Source organism: Dromiciops gliroides, chromosome 6 (genome assembly GCF_019393635.1).
Source record: "Dromiciops gliroides isolate mDroGli1 chromosome 6, mDroGli1.pri, whole genome shotgun sequence".
In the NCBI taxonomy this organism is placed as follows: Eukaryota; Metazoa; Chordata; class Mammalia; order Microbiotheria; family Microbiotheriidae; genus Dromiciops; species Dromiciops gliroides.
This window is the reverse complement of record NC_057866.1, coordinates 49,227,267-49,239,850: the sequence shown is the minus strand read 5'-3', so window position 1 is coordinate 49,239,850 and position 12,584 is coordinate 49,227,267. Positions and strand designations below refer to the sequence as shown.

General features: G+C 38.4%; 1 protein-coding gene across 1 annotated transcript in view; it reads left to right on the top strand.

Moving 5' to 3' along the window:
* SLC6A5 (solute carrier family 6 member 5) overlaps positions 1-12,584 on the top strand; it is a 70,480-nt gene that overhangs the window by 42,415 nt on the left and 15,481 nt on the right. Inside the window, 3 exon segments of the mRNA XM_043973339.1 lie at positions 3,021-3,133; positions 3,890-4,021; positions 6,073-6,172. Coding sequence (XP_043829274.1) covers positions 3,021-3,133; positions 3,890-4,021; positions 6,073-6,172 — 345 coding nt within the window.

Genomic DNA, 12,584 nt, shown 5'->3' with positions numbered 1-12,584 from the left:
GACTCAAAGTGGCATGTGACCCCAAGGGATATGGTCAGATTTGTGAGCACCTACAACATACTTGTGCCCAAGGAGTGGCATAGAAGACATCAAGGACATGAATGACTAGAGAAAAAGTTGGGCCGGTCTTCACAAATTTTAGGGGGAACCAGTGGACAACAGGAGTGTTGTATTGGCTTCTTTGAAACATTTAAAGAACCAGCTCCAGATTTGCTACAACTATTTCCATTTCAACATTTATTATGTGCTTATTATGTGCAAAGCACAGGTATTGAGGATGAAAGAACAAATGGAAAATATTCCCCATTCTCAAGGAGTTAATATTTTACTGGAAGATAATTCTCTTCTAACCAGACTAATTATAATGAGAACATTCTATTGTCTAGTAATTTTGGATAAATGGAGTTTATAATAATAGATTTTTAAAAACAGAGACAGCTTGGTATAGAGGATAGAGCCAGTTTCAGAGCCAGGAAGACCTAGATTTATGTACTAGTTCGGACATGTATTGGCTGTCCACCCTCCATCATGGTTTGAAATCTGAGTGTCATCTTCAACTTCACAGTTTTTCAGCCTCTATGTCTGATCATTTATCAGGTCTTGTTTTTATTTTCTTGACATCTCTCATATATGCCCTTTTCCTCCTCCAATCCTTCCATCATCCCCGCTCCCCCATTCAATAAAGTACCATGGTTCCTGATTAGTACAGAATCAAGGACTTTTATAGCCCTTTATAATCTGGCCTTTTCTTACATGTCCAGTCTTTTTCAGTCTGACTCTCATCCTTATTCACCCTGAGGTTCCTCACATATAACAGTATCTTCTGATCCCAGGCATTTTCACCAGCTGTCTCTTGCCTGGGTTTTCTCTTCTCACTCTTAGCTTCCTTGGCTTCCTTTGGGTATCAGGAAAAGTTGTACATTCTTCAAGAAGTTTTTCCTTGTCCCTAATCTTGGTGTCTTCCCTCTGAGACTCCTTCCAATTTGTCCTGTATATATATATACATATATATATATATATGTATATATATATACATACATACATATATATATATCTATATATCTATATATATATATATATATCTTGTTTGTGTACTATTTCCCTTATTAGACTGTGAGCTCCTTGAGAGCAGGGACTGTTTTTGGCCTTTCTTATTTCCCCTTTGCTTAGTGATTAATTAGTGTTGTGTGACCCTGGGCAAGTCATCAAAGCATTTTGTGCTCCATGCCAGTGGTGTCAAAGTCAAATAGAATCATAGACCACTAGCCCTGTACATGAGGATCCCTGGGCATATTGACTTTGAAAACTACAAATTGATACATCATCTATGTTCTATTGTATTTTTATTTATTTAAAAATATTTTCCAATTACATTTTTATATGGTTGAGACCTCATGGAGGAGTGTTGCTATAGGGCTGCATTGGATTTCTTCTCCGCTTTAGGCAACTCTCTAAGACTATAAATGTTTGAAGGAAACCACAGGTTCACGTCCTATTTTTATCTGAATGGTAACTGAAAATGAACAGAGCTTAAATTCATTAAAATGGATTTTCTGTTTTAAAGCAGATTTTCAATCTTCCTCCTCCCCTGAATCTCCATGCACCTAGAAAACCAAGTTGTGCTCAAAGAGTACCCTTCTCTTGATGTACTTAGAGAATGTTGGAAGACATATAGCCTGACTCTACAGGCTCATCTATTCCGAGGGTACTCGGCAGCCTTCCACTCATGACTGGCTTGCTTTTATGCATTCTGAGCCATACTTGACTTCAGACTTTTCCTTTATGTTTCACACTGGGAGTATTTAAAAGTAGGGGTTATAGTCTGCTCAATACATAGATAAAGCTGTAGTGTTTTAGCTATTCAAGTCTTTATTTTTTAAATACCCCAAGGTCCTAGACAGCATTAAGAGCCAACAGCCTGAAAAAATTCATTTTTAAAAAGTGCTGTTATGTTTGAATTATAAACTCCAGATGCTGTGATTCCTATTTCACCATCTTACTTCAGTGTAGGTCCCTCAGCGCAAGACATTAACTTGTCTCTGCCTGTTCTAATGTACTATTTTTAAAGTATTTAACAAGGAAATTTACATCTGCAAAGTTCTTAACAGGAATAATTTCCTCAATAGTTGGAGCCTGTCCATGAGGTTGTCCCCATTTTAAGGAAGAGGAAACTAAGTCCTATAGATCTTTGGCTGTTGTCTATGACTTACCCATGGTGTGATACAGCTCATCTGTTGACAACAGTGGAATCGTTGTTCCACCTGGACTGATTTTGCAGAAAAGGACATTGAAGCCTGAATCTGGTAGTTAAGTAACTTCCCAGAGTCACACAAGTAATTAATTGAATAGGATCATGTCATAGGATCAGAGCTTTAGACCTGGAAGGGACGTTCTGGGTCATACAGGGAGTAAATGGAATACAATGAGTGATTTAGACAGGAAAAAGGGACATTACAGGTCATCTAATCCAACCTTTCTATGTTAGAGAGGAAGAAACTGAGACCCAGAGACCTCAAGAGACTTGCCCATGATCATACAGGTAGTAAGTGACAGTACCACTTGTCCTCTGACTGCCACTCCATCCTGCTTTCTGCTGTACCATGCTAGAAGCTGAAAAGCTGGGAACCCAAATCTAGTATTCTTTCTGCTTTATTGTATTGTCTCCCCAAGTCCAACCCTCTAATTTTACAAATGAAAGAGCTGAGGTCCAGAGAAGATGAATGATCTAACTAAGTTCACACACAGGGAAAGGTAATGGTATACTACAATACAGCTCACAATATGCATTTATTAAGCACCTACTATGTGCCAGCCACTGGGCTAAGCAGTAGGAACACAAATCAGCACCACATTTTGTCTGTGGGAGATGACTGCAGGCTACAACAGTGAGAGAAGATTTTGTGAAGGTCCTCTCCGCCACTTGAGCTTGGCCTGATGCCTGAATGTCTTTCCTGGTTTGTGCCTTGATGGTCTACATGCTATGGGCTAGTCTGTAATTATTTACATTTTGTCTTCTTCAGGGCCAGGTATTGCCTTTGTGGTTTATCCTGAAGCATTAACCAGGCTTCCTCTCTCTCCATTCTGGGCCATAATCTTCTTCCTGATGCTCCTGACTCTTGGGTTGGACACCATGGTGAGCAGCCTTGTTTTCTCGCCTCCTTGACTTTTCCCAAAGTACATCTAACAGGGCCTCTGTGGGGTAATGATGTGACACAATTGCCCTTTCTTCCAGGGGGGAAAAAGTAGCTGAAGAAGGATGAGGACAGTTAGGGACTTGATGATTTTCCCAAGGAAGGTGCAGAGAGATGTATGTGTGTTATTGTGTGTGAGGGGGGATTTCTGAAATTTGTAGGGGTCTGTGTTTCCAAACAGCATACCAATATCTATTCCATATATTTTGGTTGTCACTAGAATTTCTCACTAAAAATTATCAGAGGATGGGAGAGAGGAAGAAACTGATTCGGAAGAAAGAAAAATGATCAAGTTTTTAGGAAATGACTTTTTACAAATAATGTGGCTAGGTTTATAAGTTTAGCTAGTTGAGTATAAAGTGTTTTTCCCCTAAGTAGAAATCATAGGAGATGTAAATGATAAAAGAATCTATAGCTTTCTAACAAACAGAATAGTTTCCAATGTTCTGATGGATGAAGGAAGCGAGCATGTGTGGCTGTGGGGATAGGGGGTAGGTAGCAGGGAGAGAGAGAGAGTTCTAAGACATAAAACATCATCTTTCTCCTTGTCCATAATTGGCCATAAGATCCTAGAAGGTTCTTTTGGGTTATTAAAAGAGCTAACTTTCTTTTTCCTTTATAGAATGAAAAATGGCTGTTTTCATTGTGTTTGTTTAGGCTGAATGATGAACATTTTCCTTTACCATTAACCTTCACAGTTTGCCACCATTGAGACCATAGTGACCTCGATCTCGGATGAATTTCCAAAGTATTTGCGTACACACAAGCCTGTCTTTACTCTTGGATGCTGTGTTTGTTTCTTCATCATGGGCTTTCCTATGATCACTCAGGTAAGTTGTTTGTTTGGGAGTCTTTTGGGGAAATGAAGGCAGAGTAAGACATTGCTCTCTACTTTATTCATTCCTTCCTTCATTATTTATTTATTCATGCTATTGCTATGGACTTAGTACTTACTTGGCACTTTGCTAGACAAATGTTGCTGCCACAAAAATGAGGTTTGCACAAATCAATTAGGGGTTCATAAGGAGAGTTAATTCTGCCTTCATTTTGGCCAGTAGCAATGGATAGATGTATCCTTGAGACAGTATGCAGACATACAATGGATAAGCAAGCCCAAAACAAAGAAATCTGAACTTGCAAAACAGAGAAATTTCTGAATAATTATTTGCTTTAAAGGAAGGTCCACCACAAGATTCTTTTAAAGATCTAAGTTCCTCAAATGCATTTGCGTGTGTGTTTTTTTCTACAGATTAAACATTATTTGACATAAAGCTTTGGGAAGGGAATTCAGCAATGAAATTCAATAATCATTTAGCAAGCATTTATTATGTGTAAAACATCATGTTAGTTTCTGAGAATTCAGAGATAAAGGAGACATAGCCCTTGTCCTTGTGGAAATTGCAGTCTAGTTGGGGCCCTGAGACAAATTTATCATACAAATTAGAATTTGAGTAATATAAATCCATTAGGTAGAGGGGTTAGGAAGAGAGGATGAATGTTCAAGAATTAGGACCCATTAGACAATTGAGGAGCTATAAGAAATGCAGATATTATAGATTTAAATGATAATTGGATTATTGCAGCATGTAGTTCTAATTATTTGGAAATGTTTCCTTTATTGAACAGAGAAGAATTGGAACAGTTTGCTTTGTAACTTTCAACCACTACCCTGCTTGGGACCCATGGAGGACAATTCTGCCCTCCTTTTCCTTATGATAGCCTCGCAAAAGCTTGAAGAAAGCTATTATAGTGCTTCTAAGCTTTCTCTTCTCCAGGCTAAATATCTTCAGTTTCTTTAATTGATTCTCATATGGAATATTCTTGATATCCCTAAAAATATTGGTCATGCTCTATGGATAAACTCTAGTTAATTAATGTCCTTCCAAAAATATGGCATTCAGAATTAAGCCTAATATTCTAAATATGATTTGATCAGAACAGAGAACAGAGAGATTATCACCTCCTTATTTCTAGACATTCTATTTCATAGCATCACAGAGTTTGAATCGGAGGGGACCTCAATGGTCATACAGTCCAACCCATGCATGAATGGAATTGCCAATATAATCTAATGATCTTCTATTAATGCAACTGATGATTATATCAACATTTTCCCACTGTCTTTTTTGAAGTGTAATTTATTGTTTAAAGTAAGGTATGCTTATAAAGAGAAGTATTGGTAACACTCATATGGCTTTTCTTATATTGGATGTTGATCCTTTCAGTTTAAGAGATCAGATCCTTGCCTGTACTTGTTCTATTTATTGGCCTAGAATATTTTCTGAGACAGATTTAATAATATAACCAGATCCCCTTCTTATTAATTGAACTGAGGCATACTCAGTAGTCACAAATTATCCCCAACCTGGAGTAGTTATTGGTCCTCTCTATCAACTCTGCAGTGTTGAGTAGCAATGTATGCTAGTAAAAAGAGCTTAAGATTTGGAGTCAGCAAATCAGAGTTTGAATCCTAACTCTGCCACCTATGACCCATGGAGCCTTTTGGAAAGGTCATTTCTTCTTGATGGACCTCAGTTTCCTCATCTGAAAAGGAACTAATTTAGACCTGATGAAGGAACAAAGAATTTGGAGCCATAGTGCAATGGATACTGCAGGGAGTTGTAGTTTCAGAGGCTGGATATCCACTTGTCAGGAATTAAAAGAGGGAATTCATCTTCAGGTACAGATTGAACTTCATGGGTTCTCAAGTACCAAAGAGCTCTGAGCTTCTAAGATTTTATGACTGAACGACACCCAGTATTCCTTCCAGTCTGAAGCCCAGCTATCTCCCCAAAATAAATATGAGAGAATGTGGTGCATAGAAAGAGAAAAATGATGTTGAAGGTGCATATAACTGTTGAATTTTCTTCATTTCCATTAGGGTGGAATTTACATGTTTCAACTCGTGGACACATATGCAGCCTCATATGCACTAGTCATCATCGCAATCTTTGAGCTCGTTGGGATTTCCTACATATATGGTAAGGAGTAACCAAGCATTGTTTGGAATGGCTTCTTGGCTTCAAGAGTGTTGTTTTATGTCTTATGTCTCAGAAGAGAACAACAAGATATAGATACTACTTTGGGGCCGCTTGAGAAAGGCAAAAAAAAAAATGTAAGCAAATGAGTGTGTGCATTGATGAAGAGAGGAGGGACTATTCATGGACTCCTGGAATCTTAGCATTTCATAGATCTAGAGCCGGAAAGCCCTCAGAGGCCATCCAGTCCAGCCTCATCGTACAGATAAGGGAAACAGGCCTGTGAATCAGATTTGTCTTCTATGTTGTGAATGATAAAAGATGAATGATGCCTTTGGAGAAATGATCTTCTCAGAGGCAATGTGGGTTGGTGAAAAGAGAATACTAAGACTGGAGTCAGGGAACCTCGTTTTGAATCCTACCTTTGATGGTGACTCCTGTAACTTTGGGGAATTCACTTAACCTCCTGGGATCTCAATCTCCATAACTGTAAAATGATTGCATTAGAGTAGGTCAGGGATATGTTGGAACCACCTTGAGCCGGCTCTCGAGATCCCATCGTTAAAATTTCAATGTGAACATTTACACCTCAGAAATTGGAAAATTCTACAAATTATGTATTGATTTATTGTTTCGCTGATTGCTGAGACTTAAAAAAGTGATGGAGAAAGTGTTAATGCAGATAAAGTGTATCATACATATAGCTTTTTTTGGGAGCAGAGCTGATTGCTAAACATTTATGAGCACACACCAGAATTAGTCTTTAAATGATGATGAGAGCAGCATCTGTGAGAAGAAAAGAATTAATCTATAGTTTTTGACCACAGGAAGGATAGGAAGCAAGTGTGCTGCCTTGGTAGATTTAGCATTATTCTCAGGAGCAGGTAAATGGAAGCCACCTAAAGTGGCATATAATCTGACTGTTCAACATGAAGGACTACAAGGCCGGCACTCTTTGAGATGGGATAAATGGCAGCTTGGCATATCTACTAAATTTGGCATCTCTATACTAGAAGTGGCATGAAGCCACTCTTCAAAACACCTTGTTTGCTACTTAGGAGCTTTTAAAATTTTTGCCTAAGAAACTCTTTGAAATGGAAAACATGAAGATGGAAAAAAAGAACAGACTCCTTGAGAAGTAGGAGACATTAATTGGTTTCCAAGTCATGATGGGTAGATTTTCCCTAGGCTTAGACTCTTGAGGGTTTTAGAAAGGCACCCTGCTCTCCAACCACTTTGATTGCCTCCTTTGAGAAAAGTGAGTATAGGGATCCTAGTGGAATTGGTGACCCAGAAACTGAACAACTGTGTCTGATACTGATTTTGTATGAATGAACAAATGAGTGAAAAAGCATTTATTAATCACTTACTATGTACCAAAGAGATATAAACACAGAATTGAGATGGTTCCTGCCCTCAAGTAGCTTACATTCTAATGAAAGGAAATGAAATATATAAAGGACTGATAGCCAGGGAAGGGGATTTTGGTTTGGGCAGTTGCAGGAATGGTGAATTGAGCCATGGGGAAATTGGCACACTTGCCCTCTCCAGAAGCAATCATAGCAATTGAGGATGAGGTGGAAATTGGGGAAGGGAGGTACATATGTGGGCCCCAGGGCAGATGGATAGTTGGCCCAAATTGATGGCTACATGGGCTGTGAAGCAGGGTCTCATCTATGACTGGCCAGATGTAGGTGAATTTGCCCTCACTCACCTGCCAATCAAGTCAGTTCTGCCCTAGAATGAAAGAGCCAAAGCTGAGTGGTCCTGTAATGATTTTGAAATTGAACAAATGTTCACAGTCTTAGGAAAGCACTTTCTCTTTTGAGTGGAGAATGACAAAGGTAAGTACAGGATTGAGTTAACTATAAATTTGGGCCTAGAGAGCAGAATTCCTGGTTTTATACCATGGAAATTTACATAGGCTCCCCATGCTGAAATGGGGTTTTAGAGGTATTTTCATTCAACACACCATTTCCCAAGGTAACTAGATGGGCAAGTAAAAGTCTTTACTTGATATTCCATCCCAGTGAAAGGTAATGCTCTAATTTACCCCTGTTGATATCCATATCCTCATAGACAATATTCACAAAAGACACATTTACATAGTTCTCTTTGCTAAAACAGGATTATTTAACAGCTTAAAAGCATCATTAAACAAAAAGCTTTTTCCACTTCAGATTTAAAGCATGAGAATGTGAGATATCTTTTTGCATAAGAAACTGGAAGTAGATTCTGTATATCCCAAAGGGGTTACACACACATATGTACATCTTTTTTCTTTCTTTGTCCTTAGGATATCTATCATCTATCATCTATCTATCTATCTATCTATCTATCTATCTATCTATCTATCTATCTATCTATCTATCTATCTATCTATCTTTCCATCCATCTATATTTTGAAAGTTTTGGTCTTTGTACCCTGAGTGCTCTGCAATACTTGAACACTTTTGAACATTTTTGTGGACCAGTGATTTAATAGACGTGGGTACTTCGTCTCTTTATGAAGACTCAATTCCACTGGATTACTTCTAGCAGGAACTGCCTATATGTTTTAGATGAAAATTTCAGACTGAACCATAAATGGATTGTTTTTCATTTTCTTTTAGAATTTTAGTTTTTCCCAAATTACATATAAAAACAAATTTTAACATCAATTTTTAAAAATTTATGTTCCAAATTCTCTTCCTTCCTTCCTCCCAACAACCCTCCCCTTAAGAACTCAAGCAATTCAATATAAGTTATGCATGTGTAGTCATGCAAAACATTTCCACCTTAGTCAGGTTGTGAAAGAAAACTGATCAAAAAACTTTAGAAAAAGGAACTAACAAAAAAATTATGCTTCAGTCTGTATTCAGATACCACCAGTTATTTCTCTGTAGATGGATTTTACTAAATGAATTTTTAACCCATTGATAGGAATAGAATGTTTCCAGATAAAGTTCATAGTATTACAGGATCATGTGACCTCAGAGGACATCTAGCCAAACCTGTTTTACAGGTGAGAAAACGGAGTCCCAGAGAGGTTAAGTCACTTGCCCAAAGTTGCACAGGAGTGGGATTTGAATCCAGGCCTTCAAACTATAGACCTAATTCTCTTTTAAAAAAAAATCAAATTCAAACTCATTTTACTTGTAGTTCCAAATTTCACCCCTCCACCTTTCCTCCCTCACCCACTGAAAAAGCAAGAAAAATGAAATGGATTATAAATACACATAGTCAAGTAAAACAAATTCCTTTATCTAATTCTCTTTCTATTGTATTCCAGTATAGTTTGAATTTATAGTTGATAGTTTAATATTTATCATGCAGGAAAGTATTGCATTTTGGCATTCCACTTCAATAGGATGAGGCCAAATAAAATGCCTAGTCTGTAGAAGGCAGGACAAAAATGGAAACATATTAGGAAAAACATTGCACCGATGAGTACAATTTTCTTGTAGCAGAATTTTGTTTTAAATTAACTGAGTTGATGAAACAAGAGGAAGCAAGTTGAAGTGAAAAGAACTCTGGATGGGAAGTGAGGTGACTTGCTTCTAGCCCTTGCCTTGTCAATTACTAATTGCAGTGATTTTATTCAGTGCAGTCTTTCTGGGCTTAAGTTTCCTCATTTGCCAAATGAAGAGGCTGAACTACAGGATCTTTGAGGTCTCTTCCAGCTTCACCAACTGGAGAATTGTATTTCCTTTTTTTTTTTTTTTTTTGGCAGGGCAATGGGGGTTAAGTGACTTGCCCAGGGTCACACAGCTAGTAAGTGTCAAGTGTCTGAGGCTGGACTTGAACTCAGGTACTCCTGAATCTAGGGCTGGTGCTTTATCCACTGTGCCACCTAGCTGTCCCGATTGTATTTCCTTCTTAACAGAGGGGATGCCATTCTTACTGATTTTTAAAATACTCAGGGATATGAGAAACATCTGGGACTTCAGTCCTGTTGGGGATTCTGGAAATAGGAACTTCCACCATTGAAATAGAACTTGGCGGAGAGGGGTGGGAGAGCTAGGTGGTGCAGTGGATAAAGCACTCGCCCTGGATTCAGGAGGACCTGAGTTCAAATTCGGCTGCAGACACTTGACACTTACTAGCTGTGTGACCCTGGGCAAGTCACTTAGCCCTCATTGCCCTGCAAAAAAAGAAAGAAAGAAAGAAAAAGAAATAGAGCTGGGAAGGATCTCAGAGTCCCTCTACTTCAACCCTTAAATTTTACAGGTGAGGAAACGGAAGCTCAAAGAAGATAAGTAACTTGCCCAAGCTCATAAAAGTAGTATGTATCAGGGCAGCTAGGTGGCGCAGTGGATAGAGCACTGGCCCTGGAGTCAGGAGTATCTGAGTTCAAATCCGGCCTCAGACACTTAACACTTACTAGCTGTGTGACCCTGGGCAAGTCACTTAACCCCAATTGCCTCACTAAAAAAAAAAAAAGTAGTGTGTATCAGAAGCATAATTTGAGCCCAGGTCACCAGACTCCAGAGTCAGTGTTCTTTCCACTTATACCTACATCCTTGAAAGATATCTGAGAGAGAGGTTAAATAATGTACCCAAGTCATCCCACTATGATGGGTCAGAGGGCGGATTTGGACCCAGGTCTTCTTAGTTCATCGCTTACACTCTCCACTACATCATGCTGTCTCAATTAAAAAAATATATGTTGGGTGTTCAATTCTGTGCTTGGTTTCAGTATCGATCTTGGTTCAATATTCCTGAAGGGTCTTGACCTCAGTATAGGTTTGGAAGCTTGGCTCTCTGAGTTTGATTCAGGCATTGTGCCTTTAAGCACCTTATAAATTAATGAAATAGCTTTTAAAATTTCTTTGAGTTTTACTGGGAGCCAACACACTGACCTTGTGGCTAGAAGAATAGGAGATCAGATAAGTGACATGGAGTTCTGTAGAGGCAGGATAGATTGGTTCCACACCAGAGCTGAAATTCTTAATTTCATCTGTGCATTTCCCCAGATCACAATGCTTTAAATTGGTGTGATTTATTTTCCACCTCTAACAATTGCTTGTTTTACACCCCTTGGAACATCGACTTCCACATCCTTGTACTTTTCATAATAAGGATGTTGGCACCACACCAGTCAGTTGCTTTTATGATGGAATAAATCTGTCTTCAGCTCTTGTTACACGTTCTGCTTGCTGAGCTCATCAAGATTTTTAATTAAAAAAAAAGCCCTTTAATCTGGACTTACTTTTCCCCCTTCTCACCCGGCTTCCCATCCGACCCCTTTATTTGTATTTTGGCTCTTTCACAACTCTCAAATTTCTGTATAAAGCTGGTGTGCAGGATGTAAATCTTCCTAGCTTTGCTTGATGGGAGACAATAGGCAGAAGGCAAAAAGGGGTTTCCCTTAATTGTTAAACCAGTGAAAGAAGCCTTCAATGAATACTTTCTATAAGTTTCATGCTGTGCCAGGTAGTTTTGGAATTAGAATCTGATAAGACACACCAAACATTTTCCTAATGCCAGCTACATGTAAAGCACTGTGCCTTTTGGTTCTGGGTGTGATACAAAGCTTAGAGAAGATATAGTCTTTGCCTTTAAAGTATGTAGAGTGCGCTGTAAACTTTTAAGCTCTATATGAAGGTCAGTTATTTGTTCACAGTTAATACTTTAACAGGGATTTTTTTTTAAAGGAGAGGGCAGGTTAAGGGTGATAGTGGATGAGAGAATAAATTGAAGACAAGGTTCATCTGCTTCACAATTTTACCCATAGTCAACACCCTTCACATGTTAATTAGCTTCTTGTCTCTGGGAACAAACTGTTCCTAGATGGTCAATTAATCAACAAACATTTATTAAGCACCTATTGTATGATCAGTACTGTGTTAGGTTCTGGGAATGCAGATAGAAATGAAATTTTTCCACCTTCTGGGAGTTTATGTTCTAAAGAGGAAGACGATATGTACATAAATAGTTATATGCAAAATACATACAAAAGAAATAGATGGTAATCTTTTTGTAGAAGACTGAAATTGTTGGGACATGGGATGGAGGAGGGAGGAAGGAAGAATCAAGAAAAGCTCCAGGTAGAATAGGATGCTTGTGCTGAATTTGGAAGGAAAAAGGGATTTCCAAGAGGTATAGGTAAGGAGGGAATGCATTCCACTCACAGAGGTCAGCCAGGGCAAAGGCACAGATAGAAAATGAAGTGCCATAGGGGAGGAACAGTGAGAAGGCCAACTAGGTTGGATCCCAGAGTGAGTATAAGAGGATAATGCATAATAAAACTAGAAAGATAGGTTATGACCAGGTTGTGAAAGACTTTTTAAATGTCAGGGAAAACATGCATTGTATTCATGGAAAGTAACTTCTTATGGGCATTTTTAGGAAGCTAATTAATGTTTTTTTTTAATTAGGAACTAATTTCTATGTCATATTATTCATCGAAGGTACAGACTGTGAGATGTTTCTT